Raw genomic sequence first — 23,419 nt, forward strand, 5'->3', positions numbered from 1 at the left:
TGCTTTGATATATTGTATTACTTTACCAGGCAATTTCAGTATTCTTCTCCCGTCAGCTGAGTGAAATTCCCAAAAGATATCCGGCACTGGAAATCCTTTTGCCTCGCAATTTAATGCGACACGTTGACCGAAGGACGATGCAACGTCTTCCAGAGTTGACAGAATCCAAGGTCTACTTTCACAAGGACCGAGATGCTGCAACCTCAAGGAAGATGAGTTTCTAAGTTTCATCGCCTCTTCGTGCAATGCGCAGGGTGTCGCGTAAGTTTCATTATTGCTACCACAGGCCGGACTTTGTTCCATGCAGACGCAGGTTGCCTCCGGAGTGTCCTGCGTTAAAGTTCAATTCTATTATAACTAATTACACGACGCTTTTCCCTCTATACTCTATACCATCACGCTCAAATAATTGTTATCGCTTTCTCTATATTTTGATACTGTTATTACTTTTGCTTCATCTCAGAGACAGTGACTATCATCGGATATATTCGAGAACAAAATAATTCTCTCATTCTCTACTTTGGAGAACTTAAATCGTTTAAAGTTGGTAATGTGGTACTTTGTGTGTCGGCACGTCTTCGCTGTATCCTGAACTTCTTTACGAAATTACTGGCACAAACGTAACGCTTCACGCTAATAATCGTTGCAGATAGTTGTTGTTAGTTTGCTCAATTATGAATAATTAATGACCGTTTAGATATTTCAGCAAATTAGTTGACTTTATAATTAGTTTCTATAAATAATCTATTAAAGAATTAATATATTTATACAATTGATAAGAAATTTTAAAAAGTGTGTTCTCAACTATTTAAAGATTCGACTATTTAAATATCTCTTTCTTAAGATTATATAGCAAAATTATTCTTATTCAGCCCGCATCTCTATCATAAACGGCTTGCCTGATTGTTTGATTGCATGACGTGTGTATGCGCATATACATATGTGCTTACAATGCAATTACGACCCACGATGCACGACAAGATGAAATTAGATGCGAAAAGGCCAGCAGAGCGGGTCAGCGACCGTAAGTCACTGACTACGATCTTAAAACTACGATAGATCTGATTGATAGCATAACTCATTGTCGCAGTAGGTGGATAATATATGGGTCTGCCTTATACATTGTGCGGACGAACGCACTAATTTTACGCAATAACGCGCGATTTCTTTTTTGTGTTAAACTAACCCAGATAACGGGATATATCACATTACTGAACTCGTTGAAATTGAGAGATCTAGAACGTGATCTCTTGAACTGAATTAGAAAAGTAAATTTATCACTTACAAAGATAAATATCGCACGTAAGAATTACGCGCAATTTACATATTTGATTTTTAAAGAAATTGGCTTTCACTTGTGAATTATATTGATATGATGTATAAATTACACGTATGTAAAATATGATTAAATATATAATAAATAATAATTTTAATATAATATAAAAAATTAGAGGTATTCAAAAAATCTATAACACCAATAAAAACTAATAAAATTATCATAATTAGAATGAGTTTTCAACATATTAAATTTTGAGTATATTAAGTATTAAAGTAAAATGTATTGTAATGTGTTTCAAGGTCTCTTTTAATTCCGGAAACGAACTATATACAATACCTCTTCTTGTAGGTCAGATCGCAACTCGCACAGATAATTTCTTGCGCAGTATCCATCATTACGGTGCTTTGGAGATAAAAGAGAGATACTTGCATTCCAGCATGGTTCGCCAAGGAAACGGGCGCACAAACCATCTGGACAACATCCGCAAGGATCAGGTACCGATCCTAACAAACATTTTCCAGGGTTTTCTGGACACCTATTTAATGCAAAACTCTATACATAAAATGCTCTCTCTCTCTCTCTCTCTCTCTCTCTCTCTCTCTCTCTCTCTCTCTCTCTCTTCTCTCTCTCTCTCTCTCTTTCCATACATAAAATACTGAATTTTTCTGTAGAAATTATATTTAACTATATGTAATGTAATAATTAACTATAATTTGATCGTATTTAGTTTTATCTATGTAAACACTTGTACCTGTAATATCCGCATTCGATGCAACCTGATGGTTGTTCTTTTTCAGTGACACTCTTATTTTCAATGGTTTCAGCGGAAGTGACTTGTTGGAATGTCACGCAGAACACCAACGTTGACAAAAACGCGAACGGAAACGCTCTCCGGCGCGTCATTTCGCCTACTGACAGAAAGCGCGAGTATCATTCGCCATGTCACTCCCGATATGAAGGGGGAGGATGAGGCGTATGCACACTACTGCACTTTATTACAAAAAATTCTGTCAAGAGAGATAATCATCATTTATGCTTTCGCGATATTTAACATTACTTATATTTTCTAATTTTTGAAAATTGACAATAAATACTAAATATAGTAATATGTAATAATATATTTCTTATTTTCATGATTAAAAATTTTATGCATACACTTTAATATGTATTTTATTAATAAATTCTTTATTTTTTATAAATATTTTACAAATTTTTGATTCAAAACAATGCAAATAAGTAATTTACAGATTTATTAAATTGATGGAATGCTATACCTGCGAATTCCTGCATTTTAGTAAATTTAAATGTTTTTTAAATTTTATTTTAGTTAATAAACTATAAATATTTCCAGCAGATTTTCTTGCGTAATAAGAAACGGTGATAAAAGGCTGAACCAGAGGACCAGGTGACAGCTATAAAGATCAGTAGCACGAAGGATATTAATGCTAGCGGACTCGGCACGAGAGTTGAGTAGCCAATACCACCAAGATTAGAAAACACGTCGCAGCATGCACTCTCTTTCGTATGTTTATTTTTCTCTTCATGTATTAGTGTTAATGTGCTTGATGTTGCCTCCGATGTACAGCTGACACCTACTGGACGCACCACACCACGTGTCACATTGGTCCTTTGGTCACACAGGGATGCAAATATATATGAGTCTTTAAACGCATCTAGCAAACTGATAAAACAAACTGACAATAAATATTCTCAGTTTGAGTAGATATTTTTAAATCATTAAAATTTTTAAACATGCATTAAAATTTATTTTCTTTCTGTGCATTTGATGCGTATAAGATTTTAAAATCTATAAAACTAAAATTAAAAGTTTATAGTTTTAAATATATATAATAATATTTAAATATATAATATCTAATGTCATTTTTTAATATACATAAACGATTATTAATGAAATATAAAATATTAAAATTCAAGATTAATATATACATATATATATTTTTGTTCTATAAAAAAATATTTTTTTAAACGAGGGATCTGTAGAAAAAGAGATTATTTTTATAAAAATATAAGCTTATCTTTAATTATTATTTAAAATTTAGATTTGATAAAAATACTTGAAGCTAATTTTGTTCTCATCAATCATAAATTTTACAGATATTCTATTTTTAATTCTTCTATTTGTATCATTTCCGATCACAATAAAAAGCAACAAAAGAAAGTGACTTTGATTTACGAAGTACTAACAGCATCTCTCTGCTTGATCTAAGTGAAGCAGATAGTAATCAATTATATGAAACGGCATTTTTTAAACGTTCAATCATATTACGTGACTTCCTCGAAATAAATTGCTGGTATCTATCGTGTCTTCTTTCAAGGATTTACCACCCCTGCGTCGTCTGTCGATTCCGTATGTTGGTATTGTCGGAGTGCTTACTGAAACCACCAACGATCCGACATGTGCCCGCGGAACATCGCGAAAAGCAACGCTTTGCCGAGACAATAATTTATTAGGGGTCGATAAATTCTGCCGTTTTATCCGAGCAGGATTTCATGTGATTCGAGAATCTCGCGAGTGCAGAATTCCCAGAGATGTTTTTACCAACGAGTAAATGTTCCTCACGAAATGTGTAACAATCGGATCTTGCATTGTTAGCGAATAGAACAAAGTAGATGGGCAAAGTATGGGCACGATTTTTCGATCGTATATCTTTCAAAGCGCTTTGATGCATTTTCGAGAACGAATTTACCTTTTTCTTATTCCGGCATGTCAAGCAAATCCGGATCGACAGACTTCGGAGGCTTTGTGGTTTTCGACGAATTAATAAGCATATTTGACGGTAAACTCTCTAATTCAGATCTCTCGCCCAGTATTAGATTGCAACTTTCGTCAACGTGATTAGATCTATTTTCAAATTCTGTCGCGCAGCAACAATCGCACGGATCGTCGCAATTTTTTATATCATATTTCTCTCGTTCCTCAATGTCATGTCGCTCTTTATAGATGTTATTTTCCGAGTTTCTATCATCAGCTATGCAACCGTGCAAAGACTGACCTGTTCCTGTACAGGGCGAAGAAGGTCGACTACCGCGCTCGGTGCAGAAGGTTAATTTTTTACGAGGTGTCGGGGGATGAGAAGAAGCGGCTGATGCTGGTCGACAAGGTAGATACGATGTAGGTAAGCGAGAGTAACAAAAATCCTTCGGAATTGATCCCCGGCACTTGGTAGTCGTGCATGGATGGCAGATTGGTGGCGGGCACGATTGACATCGCGCGCAATGACATTTGGGAGCTGGTGGTAATTGAGAGAAGGGACAGCAAAGACGCACGTTGGGACACTTGATCGTCGTTTTTGGGAACCTTTGCTCACTGGGTGGACACGCACATTCCGGGCTGGAGGTAGAAATGGAACAGGAACACTCGCGAGCAGCGCGCACGTCAATCTGGACCGGCGGCGGACAATTGCAGCCGCGTGACATCGGCTGACACGGGCAGGAACTCGTGTTACACTGGTAGCAGTTGCGCTTCTTCCAAATAGATTTCTGAGCAGTAGGTGAGGTGCAGAATTGACAGTCGGGTGCCTGTCGCGACGAAACTTGAGAATATCTGCACTGCGAAGAGCAGCAAGACGAAGCGGTCGACGAGCAATCCGCATTAAAGGAATTACAGCAGGTCGATGGATAAGCACAACATTGACAACCACCGCCTGCTTCCCGTTTTAAGGGTCGTTCAAGCGACGACGATTTATTTATCGATGTCATTTCCGATTTGCTTGCTCCACCCGCTAAACGACGGCTCCCACAGCATTTCTGGTGAAAATAGAAAAATCTGACGACAGTTACAGAGAGGACATGATTTATTCTTCAGAGCATTTCATTACCACTTAAAATATTATCCGCTTATAAAGAAATCATAACGTGATGTAATAGTATTCTTTAAATCATATTACGAAAAAACGTGTAAGATCCGCGCATGAAAGTTTAAATCGCATTTTAAAGATTTAAACATTTCAATTACTAAGCCATTAAAGTCTGTATACAAATTAGTTTAGTCAACTTTACGGATTTTACTGAATAATTAAGAAACTTTGAACGCTAGCTTACTTCCAACTATACGATGCTAATTTACATAAATTGAGCGCACAAACTAATCGCGCCTGAATTAAATCTCCGCAGTCTTCCTCTCAATTTTAATTAAAACATATAGAAAATGTCATAAATATTAACTATACTATATTTATTTTATATTAATCTTAGCCATATTCCTTTGTTATTCAAATTCAAGATATGTATGATTTATTATAATTTTGTTCAGGTATCTACATATATTTGTTTTCTCTCACTTTTATATAGAAAATTCATAAAAAATAGTGTTAAGAAATGTTAAAATTGATTCTTTCGAAGAGTTAAAAAAACAAAAATTGATTGAATATAATAATTTCAAACTGAATTGCAAAATTAAGAAAGTCCATTCCTCTCTTTGCGCTGGAATTTAATTTTATCTTTCCTCAAAAAGTAAATACATATAAATTTACTACCTCAGAGGAATCTCAAGCGCTTTCTATTCTTGGCAAGGAATCTGCTTCAGTGTACCTGACAGTCTGACGCAGTTAAAATGGTACCGGAACACGGCGGCGTTGGTGAAAGACACAGTCGGCCTGGAGCGACAGTTCTGCTGCAAACAAAATGCAATATGGTACGCAAAATAAGAAAGTGTAATAATTCTTTCAATATTTTAAGAAAAAATATTCACTTCTTATTTACGTACATATCTTTTTGCAAATTTTTTTAAAAATTTATTATAAAAACAATGTTATTACAAATAAATGGTTTTTATTTGAGTAAAACCAGATATCAATATCTCTCAAATATCAATTTCTTTTAAATTTAACTAATTTATTCTATCATTTTTCTTAAATATGCAAATATTTACGTAAAGCGGTCAAGAGTACTGAATTTTAATATTTTAAGACAAAATATCGATTTTCTCCAATAAAAGCAAAATTGCTATTATTTGAAAATGAAAGCAAATGTTTTATATATATGTATAATAGAGAAGATTATTTATGTATCATTTATACTTTTTACTATAACATTAATTGCACACAAAAAGCGACATTAGTTTTTTCCTGCTACACTGCTTAACCGTATTGCTTAATCATCGTTATTTAACCCTACCACGATGGACTGCAGTTGCAGCATTTGCAGGCCTGCTGGCGGCCGTAATCGCTCCATTGACGACGCAACTCGGCGAAGTTATTCAACCATCGGCAATTCGGTTTAGGCGGCACGTTACTGTTCCAAATTTCCTCTTCGACACATTGACAGGGCCCAGGACACGTGCCCGTCGCAGCTGTCCCGATGGATCGCAAACCACCGTAATCACTGCGATCCAGGCATCCTACGTTACTTTGGCAATTACACGAAGGTATGCGCGCCTCTGAACAACTGCCTCTGCCTGATGCACGACTGTTTCCTGTGTGACAATATTGTAGACTAAGATAATCACATTCTCGAGATTACAGATTAAAAGTTTTTCAGAAAACGAAGAAAGGAATTTGGATTACGCTTTTTTAATGATTCTAAGTACTTAAAGAGTACTTTTTGTATTATAAAAATTAATATATTTATTTAGAGAATAAACTTATAAAAGATTTTAAACGTTATTTATATATATTATATATAATTATGAATATTTTTATATGCACGTTTTAAATAAGATGTAATACATTTATTAATTATAAACTTATTTTTATCACAGTAATAATTATTTTGTATGAAATAAAAATTATGAATCTTTATAAAATTTTTAAGACAGCAAAAATGTGTGTATATATATCGTGCATTTCCGAATTATTCTTATAATTTTAGTTATTTGATTTATATACTAACCACATACACAGTAAGCGATATTAGAACATTGTCTCTTGCCTTCAATTTTATCACAAAAGAACATACTGATTTTTCCACCAAATGAGATTTAATTTTTTGAATGTAACAACTTTATATAAGTATGCCATTTACGGTCCATTTACAGGAATAGATAATATATAAAATGGGCAGATGTGCGTGTGGCTTTGATTTACATTTTTAAATAATTTGTTTAGCTATTTTGATTTATTGACTGATCTATAGAAATATGTGATTGAAAGTGTGAAGATCAACGAAAATTAGTTGCTAAAGATACGAATATATCTATTTATCAAATTACTAAATCCAAATATTTGAGTTACCATAGAAGCAAAATGCAATATTTTTTACCCTATAGTATTGATTATATACTAAACAACACAACCCCACGTTTCACGCGCGCTATTATCCGGTTTTACATAATGTGAGTGTATGATTTAACTTTTTAATAATTGTAATGTTATTTAATTTTATTTTGACAGCTAGCAAACTATTAATTCTCGTTGATGACAGTTGTTCGATGATATGAATACAACGCACAACGCGAATTGAGACAATCAATAAGATTAGCATCGTAGAAAAGCAACAAGAATGTCAATAACGTGCCTATTAAAATTTCATACAAAAATGAATCAAACACTACTCAAACTAATCTCACGCCATATATATTTTCTATCACAATACATTTAACCTTTCATCACCGTCACGGTACGAACTGACATTATCATAATAACCGTGATTCAGGATTGCCCCGAATCGATCGCCAATTACATACGCGGAAAAAAGACAACAATACGTGCGATACACATCGACTTCGAATACGCACTTCACGGTACCGATTACTTTTTCTATGCCCTATAGTATAGGGGGATCGATTGTGTAACTTTTTCGAAAGTAAATACGTGAAAAGTGAAAAATTTGCAAAAATCACGCATTATTTTTAAAATGAAATCGATGTGTGATTGGAAGAAAATTTTCACTTTTCACATTTTTATTTTAGAAAAAGTTACACAATCGACTCCCAGAACTAAATAATACAAGCGCGCGTTTTGCTTGGTTATTTAGTTCTGTCGCTTCGCATGGTCGCTTTAACTTGGTTTAAACATTAGCATATCATTTCACGTTTTTCAAATTTAAACAATGAAATTTTATATAGGACTATAGGACTCGACGAGTTCTATAGTTTTATAGCATAGTTCCGACCGTAGGCTGCCACTAAATATATAGTTAACGCAAAAACCTTGTATTTTCAAATATATGATATGCTGGACGTATTTCGAGCATTTTATTTATTGTAAAATAATTCTTGTACAGTCTTGGGCATGTACATTAATTATCCAAAGAGTTCTGACCCATAAAAATACTTAGGATATTTTGCAACTCTTTTTCTATTCTTTCAAATTAATACATCCCACATATCCATCACGCTGCGCGGCTCGCGCGAGACTGATTCTCATGCGAGGTATCGCGAGCGCGGGCCCGATGGTCACATGATCAGTGGTCACATGACTTGTGGTCACATGACTCGTGGTCACGTGACCACTGGTCATGTGATCATCGGGCCCGCGCTCGCGATACCTCGCATGAGAATCAGTCTCGCGCGAACCGCGCACCGTGTTGGATATATGGGGTATAGGATCTTGCGCGAGTCTAATGAAAGCGTAGATATTTAATCACAAAAGATTCTTGTAAAAAATTTTATTTTTTTATTTGTAACAAACCCGACAAACGAACCCCGATAAAGGAACCCCAAAATTCGGCGAATATCTATTATGTACATAATTTTAATTCGTCAAATTGTTATGTTCATAACTTTGATTCCCCAAATTTCTATTATGTACATAATTTTAATTCGCTGTATTTAGATTATGTACATAATTTTAATTCTTGAATTTACAATATGTACATAATTTTGATTCGCCGAATTTCTATTATGTACTTAATTTTGATTGGATATATAAGAATAAGATAAGAGATAGTTTTATAGTGAGTCTGGAATATTACAAAATATTTGCTACTCACGCAATATTTATTTTTTTGCGTATTATTTAATAAACTGTAATTAAAACGTTACAAATAAAAAAAAATAAACAATCATATATAGTAGGCCAACTAAACGAGCAAATAAATAAGATGTAAAAAATTTTTTTATTAATAGTTAAATCATTAAATTAACATTCCGTTACAGAATCGATATAAATTGTAAACGTTTCGACTGCACTACAGTCTTTATCAATACATAAAAATTAAATATTAAAATATAAAGTTAGATGTTAAAAATACAAAGTTAAATATTAAAATATAAAATTGAAACGATTCTTCGCTGTTGACCAATAGATATGCAAGGCGATTGGTCTGAGATGCCAAGTTATGCGACATTTGAGCATGATTATCGTTTTAACAAGTCCTTTTCCCCGATATTTCAAGTGTGTGTTGCGAAGTCTGAATACCAAATGTCAACAGTGTATTGATAAAGACTGTAGTGCAGTCGAAACGTTTACAATTTATATCGATTCTGTAACGGAATGTTAATTTAATGATTTAACTATTAATAAAAAAATTTTTTACATCTTATTTATTTGCTCGTTTAGTTGGCCTACTATATATGATTGTTTAATTTTGTTTAATTTATACGAGCCTTTCATTAATTAATTTAAAAAAAAAATATTTTCTTGGAATAAAATTTGGTGTAAAATGATAATATTAAATTAATTTACGCATATATATAGGTTAGATCAAAATTAATATAAATTATATCTTCTAAAGAAATGTTAGATTTATTTATATGCGATGTTAACGCATATAAAATTTAACTTGTAATCATTAAAGTTAATTTGAAATTCAAGATAAGAGACAGAAAATATTTAGCTTAAAAAGTGTATTAATTATTATATAAATTGCACGCATTAATCCGATTTATTTAAAATTAGAAATGCTAAATATTGAATAATTTACTTTTTTTTTAAACATATTTTTTTATTATACAAAGATTATATCGCGTTAAATATTTACTGAACAGAATTTATAAATTATATTTTTTTGTTATAAATAATATCTATTAAATGCCAATGTAAACTCTTCGCATTCTTTCTATATTCTTGGATACAAAGATTGTCTTTTAATCGAAGAGTCTTTATTGTTATCTTTCAGGTATACGTTAGTAAATGTACATGATTCGTACTGCTGAAGAATCAAAAAAGGATCTTCGTTGCAGAATGTTACCTTTCGTTGATTCTTATGGCACCTTTCTATGCCGCGTTGAAAACTTAGAAATTCAACTAAATCCAAGTTTCCTTAATTGCTTCTGAAAGCAATGATTTTGACAATATTTTAATGATACATTCTTTAAAATCAAATTATGAAATTAAATAATATACATTAAAAATTTATTTTTTATTAAATGCTCTATTATTATTAGTATTTTATTTTATTAATATCAACGATAAAGGCACATGTATCTCATTATTCGTCAATGTACTCGTTCGTAATTACATTAAAAATTATTATTTATCCATTTGTTTTTCAATAAAAAGTAATATTTTACCAACAATGGAGAAAAAACACGTTTCTTTGACATAAATTTTAATTTCATGCATTAAAAAAATGATAAATAGTGATTAAATTATCGACAATAAAATATTCGAGAATTGCATAAATACATATAATTTATTATGCGAAAATTTGCAAAACATTGACTATTATTGATTTGATATTAAAATTATTGCTACTGGAAACAGTTTAAATAAAAAACCAAAGAGAAAACCAGCATTCATTCCTTTTTACAATAAAATAAATTATTTTTTTATTTATAATAAAAAGAAAGAAAAAGAAAAAGAAATATCTGTAGCTAGCTAAATATTATTATTTATATTATTAGCTATGTTTAACTTCCTTACACACAATCTATATAATGTTTTGTCTGTGATTTAGTCACATCACTGAGAATTTATTTCTTAGAGTTGGTAGGGTTGGCAGAAGAAATGGACAAACTTCGAGCTGATACTGGGCATCTGGACAACACAAACCTCTTTTCGTTACGCGCTCAGTTTCGCTACCATGGAATTCCCTATATATTTTAGCGTTAGCTGCACTTTAGATACAGACATAGTGATATTCGCACTTTTCATCTTACGTCTCGAAAAATTTATACTATTTTGCAAATCTTTTTTGTATTGTAAAAATTATCTGTTAGAGTTTTCGATTTTGCAGTTAATTTTGCAGTTTGGCTCCTAAAAATTTATAATAAATTCAATATGAATTCGATTGTAGTTACACCTGGTCTGCAGTTAACTGTATGTTGTTTGTCAGTTTTCGATTTTTATTTGGACCATTTTTCCAAAAAATAACTTTATAATCAAAAGAAAACGATGCTGCTGATTAGGAATATTATAATTAGATTGTGATTTACTCTTTTATTTATTTATTTGCACGAAAAATATAAATCTGTAATTCATGACTTTTTGCGAGAGGTCACCACCATATGTTTCCATCGGAATTTTGTATTTACACCATAATCGATTCGAAGTTCGGCCTCCAACCAGCTCATCAAAATCTAACCTAAACTTGAACCTAACGTTAAGTTGAGAGTTATTATGAATATGAATTGATTTCATTAACTTAGTTTACGCGATCAGTATGAAAGTACCACCATCAAATTTGCTAGACTATTTTATGAAACATGGGAGATAAAGGTATTTAATTGTTTTTTTCTCGCAATAAAATATTATCTTAATTTACTTCCAATCTTTTGCAATATATAAACATGTATTTAAAAGCACGTTTATAACAATATATTTTTCTTTAAAACAAATTGTAGTGCATATGTTTAAAGACTAAATTGTATATTATTAGCAAAAAAATAGTGATTTCTGTTTATTCATTATTATTAATTATAGAGATATAAAAGGCTTTCAATAACTGTAAAAATTATTCTAAAATTAATGGTTATTAATTATAAAATTTATAGATTCTTAACTGACAAGTTTCAATAATAAAAATTTTTTAAACTTATTTTTTAATAAAATCTAAAGATTATCTTACTCTTTAAAATAAGAATATAATTTTTTATTCTGTAATAATGTATAAAATGTTAAAACAAATTTATATTGATTAATATAATGTTATTCTTTTTCCGTGTTACATAAGTATATAGTTATTTTTTCTTGTGTTAATCCGTATTGAAAGTGATTCAAAATATTTTACGTCAATTTTGAATACATTTTACTCCATACAAATATTAAAGTTTATTATTTCTAACAATTTTTTATAATTTTCCAATCTTTAATTATACATCTCTCCATTTAAGTTAAATTTATTTCTTTGTGAAAGTAAAGTCTATTTAAAATTAATTAATTTGGTAAAGTTTATTTGAAATTAAACAATTTGTCTTTATTGTTAGTGCTTAATTTTAAAAAAGTTAATTTATAAAAAGTGTCATAAATCCTTAATTTATTCAAAAGTTGTGTGTCTTTTTTTACATATACATTTGCATTTAATTAAAAAAATTCTTCTTGTGTTATTGTTAACTTAATTAACTCTTATACTCTTATACAGAGCACCATGTACATTTTAGTGGTGGAAGTGGACTTGGAAAGGATAACAATATTATGATACAACCTCAGAGACATGGCCACATTGATGCTCACTTAGGATTCTTACAATTACATCATAGGTTATTTACTGCATAAAACTTAGAAATTATATAGTTAATACTATTTTTCAGTTTGACAATTATTATCTCAGATACTAAGATTTAAATAATTTTTATCATGATGATTTTAAAAGTTTTTTTATTATATTTTTATCGATATATATAAAAATATATAAATAAAAGAACACAGTAAATATATGAATATGTAAATATATATAACATTAAATATAGATATATATAAATCTTTCTTTATTGCAGATATCATATAGAATTCTCAATACCATGGAACACATGTACTCATGCGGAAAAAGAAAAAAAAGAGGAGGTGGAAGTTCCGCCTCCGGCAATAATTGCAGAAAATCACAATCCAAACTGTCACATTGTCGATCTTGCACAAGAAAAAGACGGTTTAAGGTATAAAAATTTATATTTTTTTCGTAAGATAAAATTTCAAAACTATAATAATTAATTATACGTGAAATGGTAAAATATACTTTATCGCTAGTAATGCTAAAAATGATCCTAAATCTAATATATATAAATTATATTATCATAAATAAATTATTTGCGATATAAATCCGCGCCTAACTTTTGTTTGCACGTAATTAATATATTGTATTTTTTTATGCTCGATTATTATCTTTTTTTTAAATTTAATTTAGATGTATAAAATATTAAAATAATTGATTCCTTTATCAGATTGAAGATAGAATTGCTGGCATATAAAGAAAAAATATTAAAGGAGGAAGTCCAAATAATGTGTTGTTCATCAGGTACACCATTGAAAATTGTATTAAACGCACGTGTTTTGGCGAAGGATAAGGGCACACCATTGTTAAGAAATGGCATACGCAGTATTGCTATAGAAGGAGTAGACGAAGACGAGATTTCTGAATAAATCTGCTTGCTGTTGAGTTCTCGATGATAGAAGCGTCGAGCTTTGTCGAGTACCAAAAGTTCGAACAAATGAATAATCGGTGAAATTACATAACATTCTAAAACAGAATGGATAATGCAATCGTGAAAGATTAATGAAATGTTTCGCAAGATAAGATGCCTACTGAAGATTTGCCTACTGTTACTATTTTAAGCATATATCACGAGCGAAATGCTTGCAAAAGCTATGACACCACTTATTATCTGCTAATTATATACCCACAGATTATAATGAACAAATTGTATTTTGTTATCGTTTTATATCGAAGTCAATTTTCAACGAAACTATCGCTAAATGAACACATTCGACAAAGCACTAATCATTTTTTAATTATGTATTCGTAAAAAAAAAATAAATAAATAAATAAAGATTAATTATTCGAATAAAGCAAATCGATAAAATTGTCTTATGAATAACATTTGGCATCCTCGTCAAAGTTTCACCAATTTATCATTTACATACATACATTATCGTATTCGCGTTTATAGAACCAACATAAATGGTCAGTTCTTATTCATTATGTGTCTTCAATGACAGCAAAATTTAACATCGAAAATTGAATTTTTTCATAGGGATTCCGGTTGGGCCGTCTACAAATTCACAAATATTAAAACCTAATTTCGCTAATGGATGACATTTACTACTGGGATTACCCCATTTGCCTTTAAAAGTCATCCAGCCTGGTAAAGGCTCGTTGTCCTCTTCCAAAAGCAATTCCAATTTTTTCCACGTCGGCCAGGCAGTCCCAAATCCACTTTCATCGTACAGACGCGGTACACGAACGAATTTGTGCTTCCCCGGAGCTGTCCAGAGCCCATGAGAGCCGCGCGCACTGAATAAAATCGGATGCGAGCCATTGGCGGTGTAAACTTTTTCAGGAAATGTCGGCTTCTGGAAGAGACTCTTTCTTGTCTCTTGACTTTGGTAGACAAAAGTGCCATTTCGTGGATCATATCGATAAAATGCACCAGTGTCATGGGCCGATACATACATCGCCAGAGGATATTCGGTATCCTAAAAATGGTGATATCTGTGTATATATGTGTATACGTATGAATCTAGATAAATAATTACGAACAAATATCTGTAAATTTCTTTTTCAATATCGCTCCGATTATTTGTTTTACTAGAATACAATTTTTATGATGATTGATACACACTATATATGTATAAATAATTCTAAATATACAAAACAGATAAGATGTTCAATACTTACAATTTTTTATCTTACATTAGTACAATCTGCCACGAGTATTATATTTTTAATTTTTTGAGATAGTTATGTATATATTACATAATAGATCGATTTTGTTTTAATTAGACAGTAGAAACAAACGAGCAAAAAAATTTATTTAAATCTTGAAAAAAATAATTTACCTTAAAATAAAGACTCATATGTTCCCAATCTCCTATGTGACTGCCGTATTCTTTGAGCGTACCTATGCACACTCCACCCATGGTAGGTATCGGCCAGCTACCGAAAAATCCAAGATCTAGTACACAGATCATCTTTCCCTCGCTAAATGGGTAGAACATCCAATAGGTCACGTGAAAGTGCACTTTTTGACGTTCATTCTTCTCTCTGACTTTTTCGAATCGCGACTCTGTTTTTATCTGAGATTAGTTTTCCGTGAAAAAAAAGAGGAATTTTATATTTAAAAATATAACGATATAACAACTTTCTTAGAATTTTCTTTATAAAATAAATAATTCAATATTTGGGATTCAATATTTAATATTTTTTTAAAAAGGCAATGTGTAAAAAAATTGCACTTATCTTCGTATCTTGTACCTGTCGCATTTGTTCTTGCAGTAAAATATGTGTTCTTAGATCATTGACATCGTTAGATTGTCGTTGAGACAAGAGCCCAGAATCCGGTAGCGTTAAAGTATTTTGTTCGCTTTTTGACGTCCGCTTAGCTTTTGTTATGCGTAGCCACGCGTCTCTGGAAATGCAGTTTTTCACAAGAGCGTAGACGGGCACAGTTCCAGCGGGTTTTCGACCATATAAAAAAGACGATTGATTCTTCAATAAGGATTCTATTAAAAAAAATTCGAAACATTGACAAGTTTGTTATACTCTTTTTTCATACATATATACTTTTATGCCATATATGTTTGAGCAGTTTTTTATTTATTTATTCCGTATGTCACAACTAGTTTGAATATTTACCTATGTCTAGTCTAGTACGAAGATAATATTGATCCGACTGTACGTTATCAAGAAAATCGGTTACACCAAGGGGTAAGAATCGTTCTCCTGGCGCGAGCCATACTAAGGGCGCCCAATCACGTATCAGTCTTTTTACTGAAGCAAGAAAATATTTAATTATTAAATAAATATCTAATATTATAATATATCTGTCATGCAGAAGGAGTCCACTGTGTAAATTACTCAAGATTCCACCTTGTACAAAAATAATCTTAAAATAAAGGTAACTGATCTGTAAAGTGTCTCTTATAGATTTTCACTAATTATTTATCAGAGAGTACGTTCAATGCAATACGCAATACAATTCAACCACGTGCACGTATATGTACGCACATGTGCATATGTATGTGTACATACATGTGTGCCGAAGATCGAGTGCACCTCTAACTCTCGGTTCGAGACTACATACTCAACTTCGCTATATCACGAGAAACGGGCACGTAGGTCAACGCGAGATTCTCGTAACCCCATTATACGAGTCTCGACGGTTAAACAGTCTTGCTCGTGTGTTCTTGTATAACTCATCTTGTTATACAACGATGAAAGGAGCGAAAAGATTACGCACGTATACGAAACATACAATAAAATCGCATTTAATGGCAGACTCAGACGATTTGCGGTTAACTGCTTTACGGAAATAGAAAAGCCTTTCATTCATGCAATCTCTTATTGGAATCAGTTGCTTAAAAATTATATCAGATCGCCGTGGTACTCAAACACATGGTAATTAGCAAAATTATTTAATCGATTAATTAATATATAGATATATATTAAATAATTCTAATATGCGTCCTTGATTTGTCAATCTTTAAAAATATTAATATACGAGCGAAATCGAAAATTAATGCGCAACCCGTTTTAATCCGCTTTAATTCATTTTGCTTCTTTCCATGGTGGAACCGGTCCAGAAATGGGACAACCAATATTGAACTCTGTACAATAACCTGTTTATTCGCATACGCGGAACAAATGCGAATGTTTTGCAGAAGGTATAGCAACCTCTTGTATCGACTTTATAACACTCGTTTTTAAAATCTTAAGTAAATTTCACTATTACATTGTCTTTTAACGACTGAGTAAGAACGCGTTTTATAATCCCGCGCTATATTTTATGATTGTGTTGTGCAATCTTAACACACTGTAGTCAATTTAAATTATATTTGACATCTCATACCGATTGTTATATTATTGTTAAATGAATTATTTATATTATTCGTAAGAAATAAAATCAATTCTGCAATTATTGCAGACCTGGTTATGCAAGATCTTGAGGATACAGTTCTCAAAGCGTTGAATTTGGAATGTTTGTTTTATTTTCGTTATGTGGATGACATAATAGTGGCCACCTCTATGACTAATATGACTCAGATTGTGAATAATTTTAACAACTATCATGAAAGACTTAAATTCACGGTCGAACAAGAGGTTAACCATAGCTTGAATTTCTTAGATTTATCACTTAAAATTATTAATAACAAAATATATATAGACTAGTATCAAAAAGAAACCTTCTCAGGAAGGACGTTATCATTTTATTCAAACCACCCACTATGCCACAAAATAGGAATAATATATAACCTTGTAGACAGATGTCTATTGCTATCACATCCACTATTTTTTAATAAAAATTTGGAGTTAATTATTAATATACTCAGAAGCAATGGTTACCCTCTTGATCTGATTTTTAACAAAATTAATCATCGGATAGAACACATCATATCTAAGGGGAGCATTATAGAGAGACAGGCCAACATAGAAAGAACAAAAAGTATAAGAAATGACTCGCTCAATAAAAAATTCTTTGTCATTCCGTATATAGATGGGATCTCAGAAATGATTGTTTCCTCGGTAAAAAATAAAAATTGTATGGTAGGGTATAGATGTCTCAACAAACTGGATAATATTATTAAAGCGCAGAAAGATAAAACTAAACATCCATGCAATTCGAATGTGGTTTATAAGATCAGTTGCAATAATTGTAATGCATCTTATGTAGGCCAAACAAAGAGGCAATTGCAGACGCGAATAAAAGAACATAAAAATAATATTAGGTTGGACTCAACGAAACATTCAGTAATTTCTGAACACATAATAAATGAACATCATACTTTTAATTGGGACAATGTTAAGATCATGGACAACGAAAATAATTATTATAAAAGACTCATTTCTGAGATGCTACATATCAAGGAACAAAAAAATGGACTAAATTTAAACAAAGATACTGAGTTACTTAGCGAGTCGTATTTTGATATTTTGGATATATTAGCGAACAAGAAATAATAATAGGACAAATAGGACATTAACGAGTAAAACATAGATATTAGATCATATATAAACACGCACGCTCTCCGATCAAGTAGAGTTTAAAATGAGCTGTCTTTCTGTATTGTTGGTTTGTTATGTGTCATCCTTAATAACTGTTAATAAGTAGCAAAATTATCAAGAAGAACGATGATAGGTAAGCATACTACCAATTGTAGGGGATACATATTATAATTTGGACATGCGTTGATCGGTAATTTTTTATAAATCGCAGCGCCTACGGAACGGGTTAATTTCTCGCATATTAACGATGAAACTATCCGAGATCTGAACAAAATCAGGGATCATATCGAGGCGAACATTGTTGGACAGGACGGATTGAAACACGCGTTAATTACTCAAAAACTCTTGATTCTGAATAACTATAATTAAATTTCAATATTATGTGAATTGTAAGAATTTATATTTCAATAATTATACTGAAGAAGACCGCGTGCGGTCGAAACGTTTATAGAATGATTGTAATTTGCGTTAGTTTTAATATAATGACTGTAGTTTTATAATTTATACATGTAATAAATGGTAGTTGACTGAACATCTCGAATATTCAGCTCGATAAGTTGGCCTTATATTTATCACTTTGTTTTCAATATACGAGCGACAATTGTATTAATTTAAAATCAATTCTATTTTTTATAATATTTTCCGCTGTTTATATGAATTTAAATAACATTTTTTTAATTGATCGCGTAGTACTAATGATACTAATCATAATCAATAATAATTATGAAAAGCGAATAATTTAAATTTTAAATCGATCAAGGATCGATATTGCTTCATATATTGATAATCACGCGAATTCAGCCAATTAAAGTACATTTAAATTTCGAATAAATTGCGTGCAACTCGTGTATGACAACCCATGAAATAAATATAATATATTATTTGTTATATACACGCACAGAAAAACGAAATAAAGACAAAAGATTTGTTTAAGTTTTCATTTCAATATATTCGAAGCTAATATCGATATATACATACATATATCTCATTTAACGAGATACATACCTCGTTTTTCATTGGCCGTGGGTAGCCGCAATCCCGCGACCGCACGAGTCAAGATCAGTATAACAAATAATAATCCAGTCATGTTCGTTCCATCGATGCATTTTGATACAAAAAACGTGATCCATAATCACCGATCCGCGTGCTTCTTCACTTACTTCCGCATTCCTGATTTGCAATTAGGTACCTATACGAAGTAGCGATAACGTAAGAGAGACAGATAGTTCTCTTCGACATCGAAGCACTTTCTGGATAACTGACTAAAGCGCGACTACCTCGCGCGACTTTCCGCGCCGTTCACTAGACAAACGTTGCAGTCGCACGTATGTACAGCCTCGTAATGCAGGAGGTGTGTGTACATACGCGCATTCGTAACCGGACGGTGCTTGAAAGATATTACGAAAGAGAAGTCCCCAAATTAATATATGGTGAACGAAAAGGAAAGCGGAACAATAGAAAGAAAGAGAGAGTAGCGTATTATTATATTAATTATTCATACACAACACTGTCAGATATTGGTACAATATATTTTATACATGATCTATTTTTTATGATTTTATTAAATATAAATCAACCTATTAATTTCTTACACATAAAACGCTGCCAACTACTGTATTATTATTTTGCAGGTATAATTTACTGATTTCTAAGTAAATGTAATTTAAATTTGTACCATCAATCCTCAAGCTAAGCATAGATAATCTCATTAAATCGCAATTTAATGCAACGAGGTTATTCTATTAAATTGAAGACAATAACAATAGAAAAAAAATTACATTTGAATAGGTTTTTGTTAGAAAGTACTCAGATTTTGCAATCACAAATCTTTTGCTTATGTAATAAACTCTATATTTGTGCATTTATATACAGAACGTAAACAAAAGTTGGAGCATTATTCTAACACCGTATCCCTGATACTATATCGAGCCGAAAAATCTTTTATCATTTTTTACATCAACAAATAATTATCGAGATATCATAACTTAAGATTGAAGATCTTCAATTATTCGTTGAAGGTAAAGCAATAAAGAACTTTTCAGCTCACAATTTAATCCCGGGAAAACTTAGAATAATATCTCAATTTTTGCTTATTTCTGTAATCGTTTGTTCCTTATATAACAGTCAAATAATATATAAATTTAAATGTAAATTGTAAATATTAACAAAAAACCTGAATATACAAAAGACTCCCGGTTATACGTATATGTAAATAAATTACAAGTTGTGATACTGATCACTTACTTATAATTAAAGCGCAGATTCATTTATAAAGAACTATATCAAAAATGTTCATTCAGCTCGAGCGAAATAAGAATAAGAGCAATTGATTTTTAACAAACCTTAAGAGCTGTAAAATGTTTTATTTTTACATCAGATAAAATTTTAGATTTACTTGCTCGAGAATTGGGCGGATGATGATTTACTTTATTTATAAATGAAAAATCTAACAACCAGGAGTCACTTATATACATGACTATGTATAATCTTTATACAGAAAAGTCTTTTTTTCTTTTTTTCTACGAAATATGTAATCTATTAATTTTGAAAATACCTTGATGAGATATAAATCGAGATATTTTGTTTTACTTTCGAACATATATAATTATAATAAAGAAAAAAGTAACTATATAACAATTATGGCCGATTCAAACATATTCGTGTCGTATCCGTATTGTGCAGATATTTTGGGTGTGACAGATCATACAGTTCCACGTATTATCGTACTAATTCAATTAATTTTTCACTGTCCCTTCTTAAATGTGTTTTTGATGTCGCGGACTAATGCAAATGCAAAAAAGTTGAAAATATCGTCGCGGATATCGGACGTACGGATACGAAACGGATACGGCACGGATCTGTCTGAATCGACCTTTAATATTTATCACGCAATGCTGTACAAGCTGATTGTACGTTTATGACGAATTTATATTGCTTGTCTGATCTTTCGTCTGCAATTAGGACAAGAAGCCTGTAACATAAAGAACACAATTATATCTTCGTATAATTCAGAGGATTATACGTAAGTTAATGCATTTTTCAAATTTTACCCCAGGATCATATTTTCTCAATTCATTAATGCAATCTTTGTGAAAATTATGTTTACAAGGACGCAATTGCGTTACATCCGATTCAATTAATGCGTATTGGCAGATTGAACAATAGCTTATATCATCTTTACTCGTTGTTGGTTCTCTCCCATCTTTACTTTTTATAGAGTTTGATGAACTCCTTCTATTGAATGTCGTGCTAGAAATAAATATGTTTTGTAGAAGAATGCTTAGTGTAACACACTTTTTCCAATATCGTAATCTCACTATTCTACTAATAGGTAAAAGATAATCTTTGCTATTTATGGATTTAATTGTCAAAAAATATATACGAGAAAATTGTACATGCAAGAAGTGGAAAGTAAAAATATTAAGAAAAAGTTAGATAATAATCTCGAACGCAAATAACAATACATATATGCATGTATATTAAGATGGATACTTTTCAGCCTTATGCGACGATATCGACCAAGAGCGATCTTCATAAGAGCGATCCTCCGGCGGTCTCCCGTTTCTAGAATACGAATGTTGCTGTCCCTCCTCGCGATTGTCGTTGAACACATAATACAGAAACGTCGCTAGTCCAATTCCAACTCCGACAAGGAGTACTAACCCGGGATACGTCATTACGAAACTTAAGCAATACACTTATGACGAGTATACCTGTCGCTCGTTCTCATTTCTATTCTGTAATTTTGCAACATTGTGTCATTTATGAATATACATTCAACGGAGAAAGATTAACTACGGAATTCACCGTTCTGTATCAATTGACGCTAAGTAATCACTTTTGTACAATAACAGAGCAAACCATCGTGTGAATATGTGCACGACTGCATATATATGTATTAAAAACCTAACATATCCTAACTTAATCTAACTTAACCTAACAGAGAAAATCATAGACATAACAATATATAGATGTAGCATTAGCTGCATGTCTACGAGGATAAGGGAGGTAATATAAGGGAGCCAATAAAATATAGACATAAGAATATATTCTTAGGCTTGTTCTTGATAGCTGAACTTTCTACACTAGTGTAATATACTGAAAATAAACAGATATATATTTAAGTATTATAGCACAGATTAATAGACAGATCGCCAAAGGCCTGTCTAAAGAAGAGACCGTCATTTTTGCCTCTTACCGACACACTTTGCCTCTGGTTCGAGTCCAGGCTAATAAAATCTTTTGACTTTACCAAAAAACTTTGCGTTTGATACGAGTTCAGGCTAAAATCTTTTTATTTTACACGTATAATCAAAGGATTTTAGTCTGAACTCGTACTAGAAGCAAAGTTTTTTGGTAAAATTAAAGGATTTTATTAGCCTGGACTCGAATCAGGGGCAAAGTGTGTCGGTAAGGGGCAAAAATGACGGTCTCCTCTTTAGACAGGCCTTTAGCGATCTGTCTATTAATCTGTGCTTATGCCAAGACTACGCACTGACTTCGGTAAAGGCCAATTATAAGTCTGGTTGCCTAAAATGGACATAAATGCTTGGTATTCCTAATCTCTATTTATTGTTAGATTGAGTCTATTAGTTATTCTGCTAATTTTAACAATTTTATCTAAAAGGACTTGGTAAAATTGGTTCTTTATTTCGATTACGTTCAATAACTTTGGCTCATATACGTTCATGTTTGTGTAGAAATTTACCGAAGTTAGGTACTACCCCTTCTCCCTTTCCGCTATTATTACCTCTCGCAGAAGGCTCTATATATTGATGTCCATAGGGAAAGTTATCTACGTCAACACAAGCTTGCCAACTTAACGTATTGTATAGTTTCTACAACCACAGCAATGAGAGCAGAGAGAAGTCTCTGATGAGAGGTAATAGCAACAAGAGTGCTAATTTAAGATATCGTATTCTTTCTACAAAATAACAACAATAAAATTATCTAAAATAAAATTAATTTTTCAATTTATTAATATTAAAATCTGTAGAAGATTACACATAAATCGAAATTACATAGAATCGATAAATTAGAATGAAAAAAATCTTGCTCTTTTTTATCTAATCGATCACATTTAATGCAACTTTTTAATGCAAACTCTGAAAAATTCTCAGCGTGATGAAAATATCAAATTAAATG

At 31.6% G+C, this 23,419-nt stretch overlaps 5 protein-coding genes across 7 annotated transcripts in view; 1 reads left to right on the plus strand and 4 right to left on the minus strand.

Annotated features, from left to right (window-relative positions):
- LOC146719993 (uncharacterized) overlaps positions 1-5,042 on the minus strand; it is a 5,988-nt gene extending 946 nt beyond the window's left edge. The window contains exons 1-4 of the mRNA XM_085489151.1: positions 4,294-5,042; positions 2,031-2,187; positions 1,616-1,814; positions 27-330 (exon numbers count right to left, since the gene is read on the minus strand). Coding sequence (XP_085345277.1) covers positions 27-330; positions 1,616-1,814; positions 2,031-2,187; positions 4,294-4,999 — 1,366 coding nt within the window. The 5' untranslated portion in view covers positions 5,000-5,042. The remainder of the gene's footprint in view (positions 1-26; positions 331-1,615; positions 1,815-2,030; positions 2,188-4,293) is intronic.
- On the minus strand, positions 5,002-7,881 carry LOC114938090 (uncharacterized). 2 transcript variants are annotated; one of them, XM_029311843.2, is made up of 4 exons: positions 7,130-7,881; positions 6,416-6,713; positions 5,776-5,912; positions 5,002-5,047 (listed from the first exon to the last, which is right to left on the minus strand). In XM_029311843.2, exons 1-3 carry the CDS (start codon positions 7,191-7,193, stop codon positions 5,822-5,824), a joined length of 453 nt encoding a protein of 150 aa, XP_029167676.2. In that variant the 5' UTR covers positions 7,194-7,881; the 3' UTR covers positions 5,002-5,047; positions 5,776-5,821. The 2 variants fall into 2 exon arrangements, with proteins under 2 accessions (XP_029167676.2, XP_085345276.1); XM_085489150.1 differs by lacking the exon at positions 5,002-5,047 and having other exon boundaries at positions 5,845-5,909.
- A 3,762-nt stretch (positions 7,882-11,643) lies between these two features.
- LOC114938074 (adipose-secreted signaling protein) lies at positions 11,644-14,126 on the plus strand. Its single transcript, XM_029311817.2, has 4 exons — positions 11,644-11,838; positions 12,701-12,818; positions 13,056-13,211; positions 13,497-14,126. The coding sequence occupies exons 1-4, from the start codon at positions 11,826-11,828 to the stop codon at positions 13,693-13,695; spliced, it is 486 nt and encodes a 161-aa protein (XP_029167650.2). The 5' UTR covers positions 11,644-11,825; the 3' UTR covers positions 13,696-14,126.
- Positions 13,287-19,695, minus strand: LOC114938065 (uncharacterized). The gene is made up of 5 exons (XM_029311808.2): positions 19,280-19,695; positions 15,908-16,042; positions 15,527-15,774; positions 15,112-15,348; positions 13,287-14,748 (listed from the first exon to the last, which is right to left on the minus strand). Exons 1-5 carry the CDS (start codon positions 19,359-19,361, stop codon positions 14,278-14,280), a joined length of 1,173 nt encoding a protein of 390 aa, XP_029167641.1. The 5' UTR covers positions 19,362-19,695; the 3' UTR covers positions 13,287-14,277.
- Positions 19,696-19,746: 51 nt separating this feature from the next.
- On the minus strand, positions 19,747-22,213 carry LOC114938083 (uncharacterized). 2 transcript variants are annotated; one of them, XM_029311836.2, is made up of 4 exons: positions 22,082-22,213; positions 21,767-22,011; positions 21,325-21,523; positions 19,747-21,245 (listed from the first exon to the last, which is right to left on the minus strand). In XM_029311836.2, the coding sequence occupies exons 2-4, from the start codon at positions 21,949-21,951 to the stop codon at positions 21,201-21,203; spliced, it is 429 nt and encodes a 142-aa protein (XP_029167669.2). In that variant the 5' UTR covers positions 21,952-22,011; positions 22,082-22,213; the 3' UTR covers positions 19,747-21,200. The 2 variants fall into 2 exon arrangements, with proteins under 2 accessions (XP_029167669.2, XP_029167659.2); XM_029311826.2 differs by having other exon boundaries at positions 21,767-22,213.
- Positions 22,214-23,419: the final 1,206 nt, after the last annotated feature.

Source organism: Nylanderia fulva, unplaced genomic scaffold (genome assembly GCF_048542155.1).
Source record: "Nylanderia fulva isolate GAGA-0341 unplaced genomic scaffold, ASM4854215v1 Scaffold8, whole genome shotgun sequence".
Classification (NCBI taxonomy): Eukaryota; Metazoa; Arthropoda; class Insecta; order Hymenoptera; family Formicidae; genus Nylanderia; species Nylanderia fulva.

Bases quoted from the DNA above. Each gene is read 5' to 3' on its own strand.
- LOC114938074 (XM_029311817.2), top strand. The intron at 12,819-13,055 runs GTTATTTACTGC...TCTTTATTGCAG, and splicing joins TTCTTACAATTACATCATAG to ATATCATATAGAATTCTCAA. The intron at 13,212-13,496 runs GTATAAAAATTT...TTCCTTTATCAG, and splicing joins CAAGAAAAAGACGGTTTAAG to ATTGAAGATAGAATTGCTGG.
- LOC114938083 (XM_029311836.2), bottom strand. From the start codon at position 21,951: ATGACGTATCCCGGGTTAGTACTCCTTGTCGGAGTTGGAATTGGACTA. The intron at 21,524-21,766 runs GTATCCATCTTA...ATTTATTTCTAG, and splicing joins TCGTCGCATAAGGCTGAAAA to CACGACATTCAATAGAAGGA. The intron at 21,246-21,324 runs GTAAAATTTGAA...TTTATGTTACAG, and splicing joins TGAGAAAATATGATCCTGGG to GCTTCTTGTCCTAATTGCAG.
- LOC114938065 (XM_029311808.2), bottom strand. From the start codon at position 19,361: ATGACTGGATTATTATTTGTTATACTGATCTTGACTCGTGCGGTCGCG. The intron at 16,043-19,279 runs GTATGTATCTCG...TTCTTGCTTCAG, and splicing joins CACGGCCAATGAAAAACGAG to TAAAAAGACTGATACGTGAT. The intron at 15,775-15,907 runs GTAAATATTCAA...TTTTTTTAATAG, and splicing joins TCGTACTAGACTAGACATAG to AATCCTTATTGAAGAATCAA.
- LOC114938090 (XM_029311843.2), bottom strand. From the start codon at position 7,193: ATGTTCTTTTGTGATAAAATTGAAGGCAAGAGACAATGTTCTAATATC. The intron at 6,714-7,129 runs GTTAGTATATAA...ATTGTCACACAG, and splicing joins TATCGCTTACTGTGTATGTG to GAAACAGTCGTGCATCAGGC. The intron at 5,913-6,415 runs GTAGGGTTAAAT...TTTTGTTTGCAG, and splicing joins TGCAACTGCAGTCCATCGTG to CAGAACTGTCGCTCCAGGCC.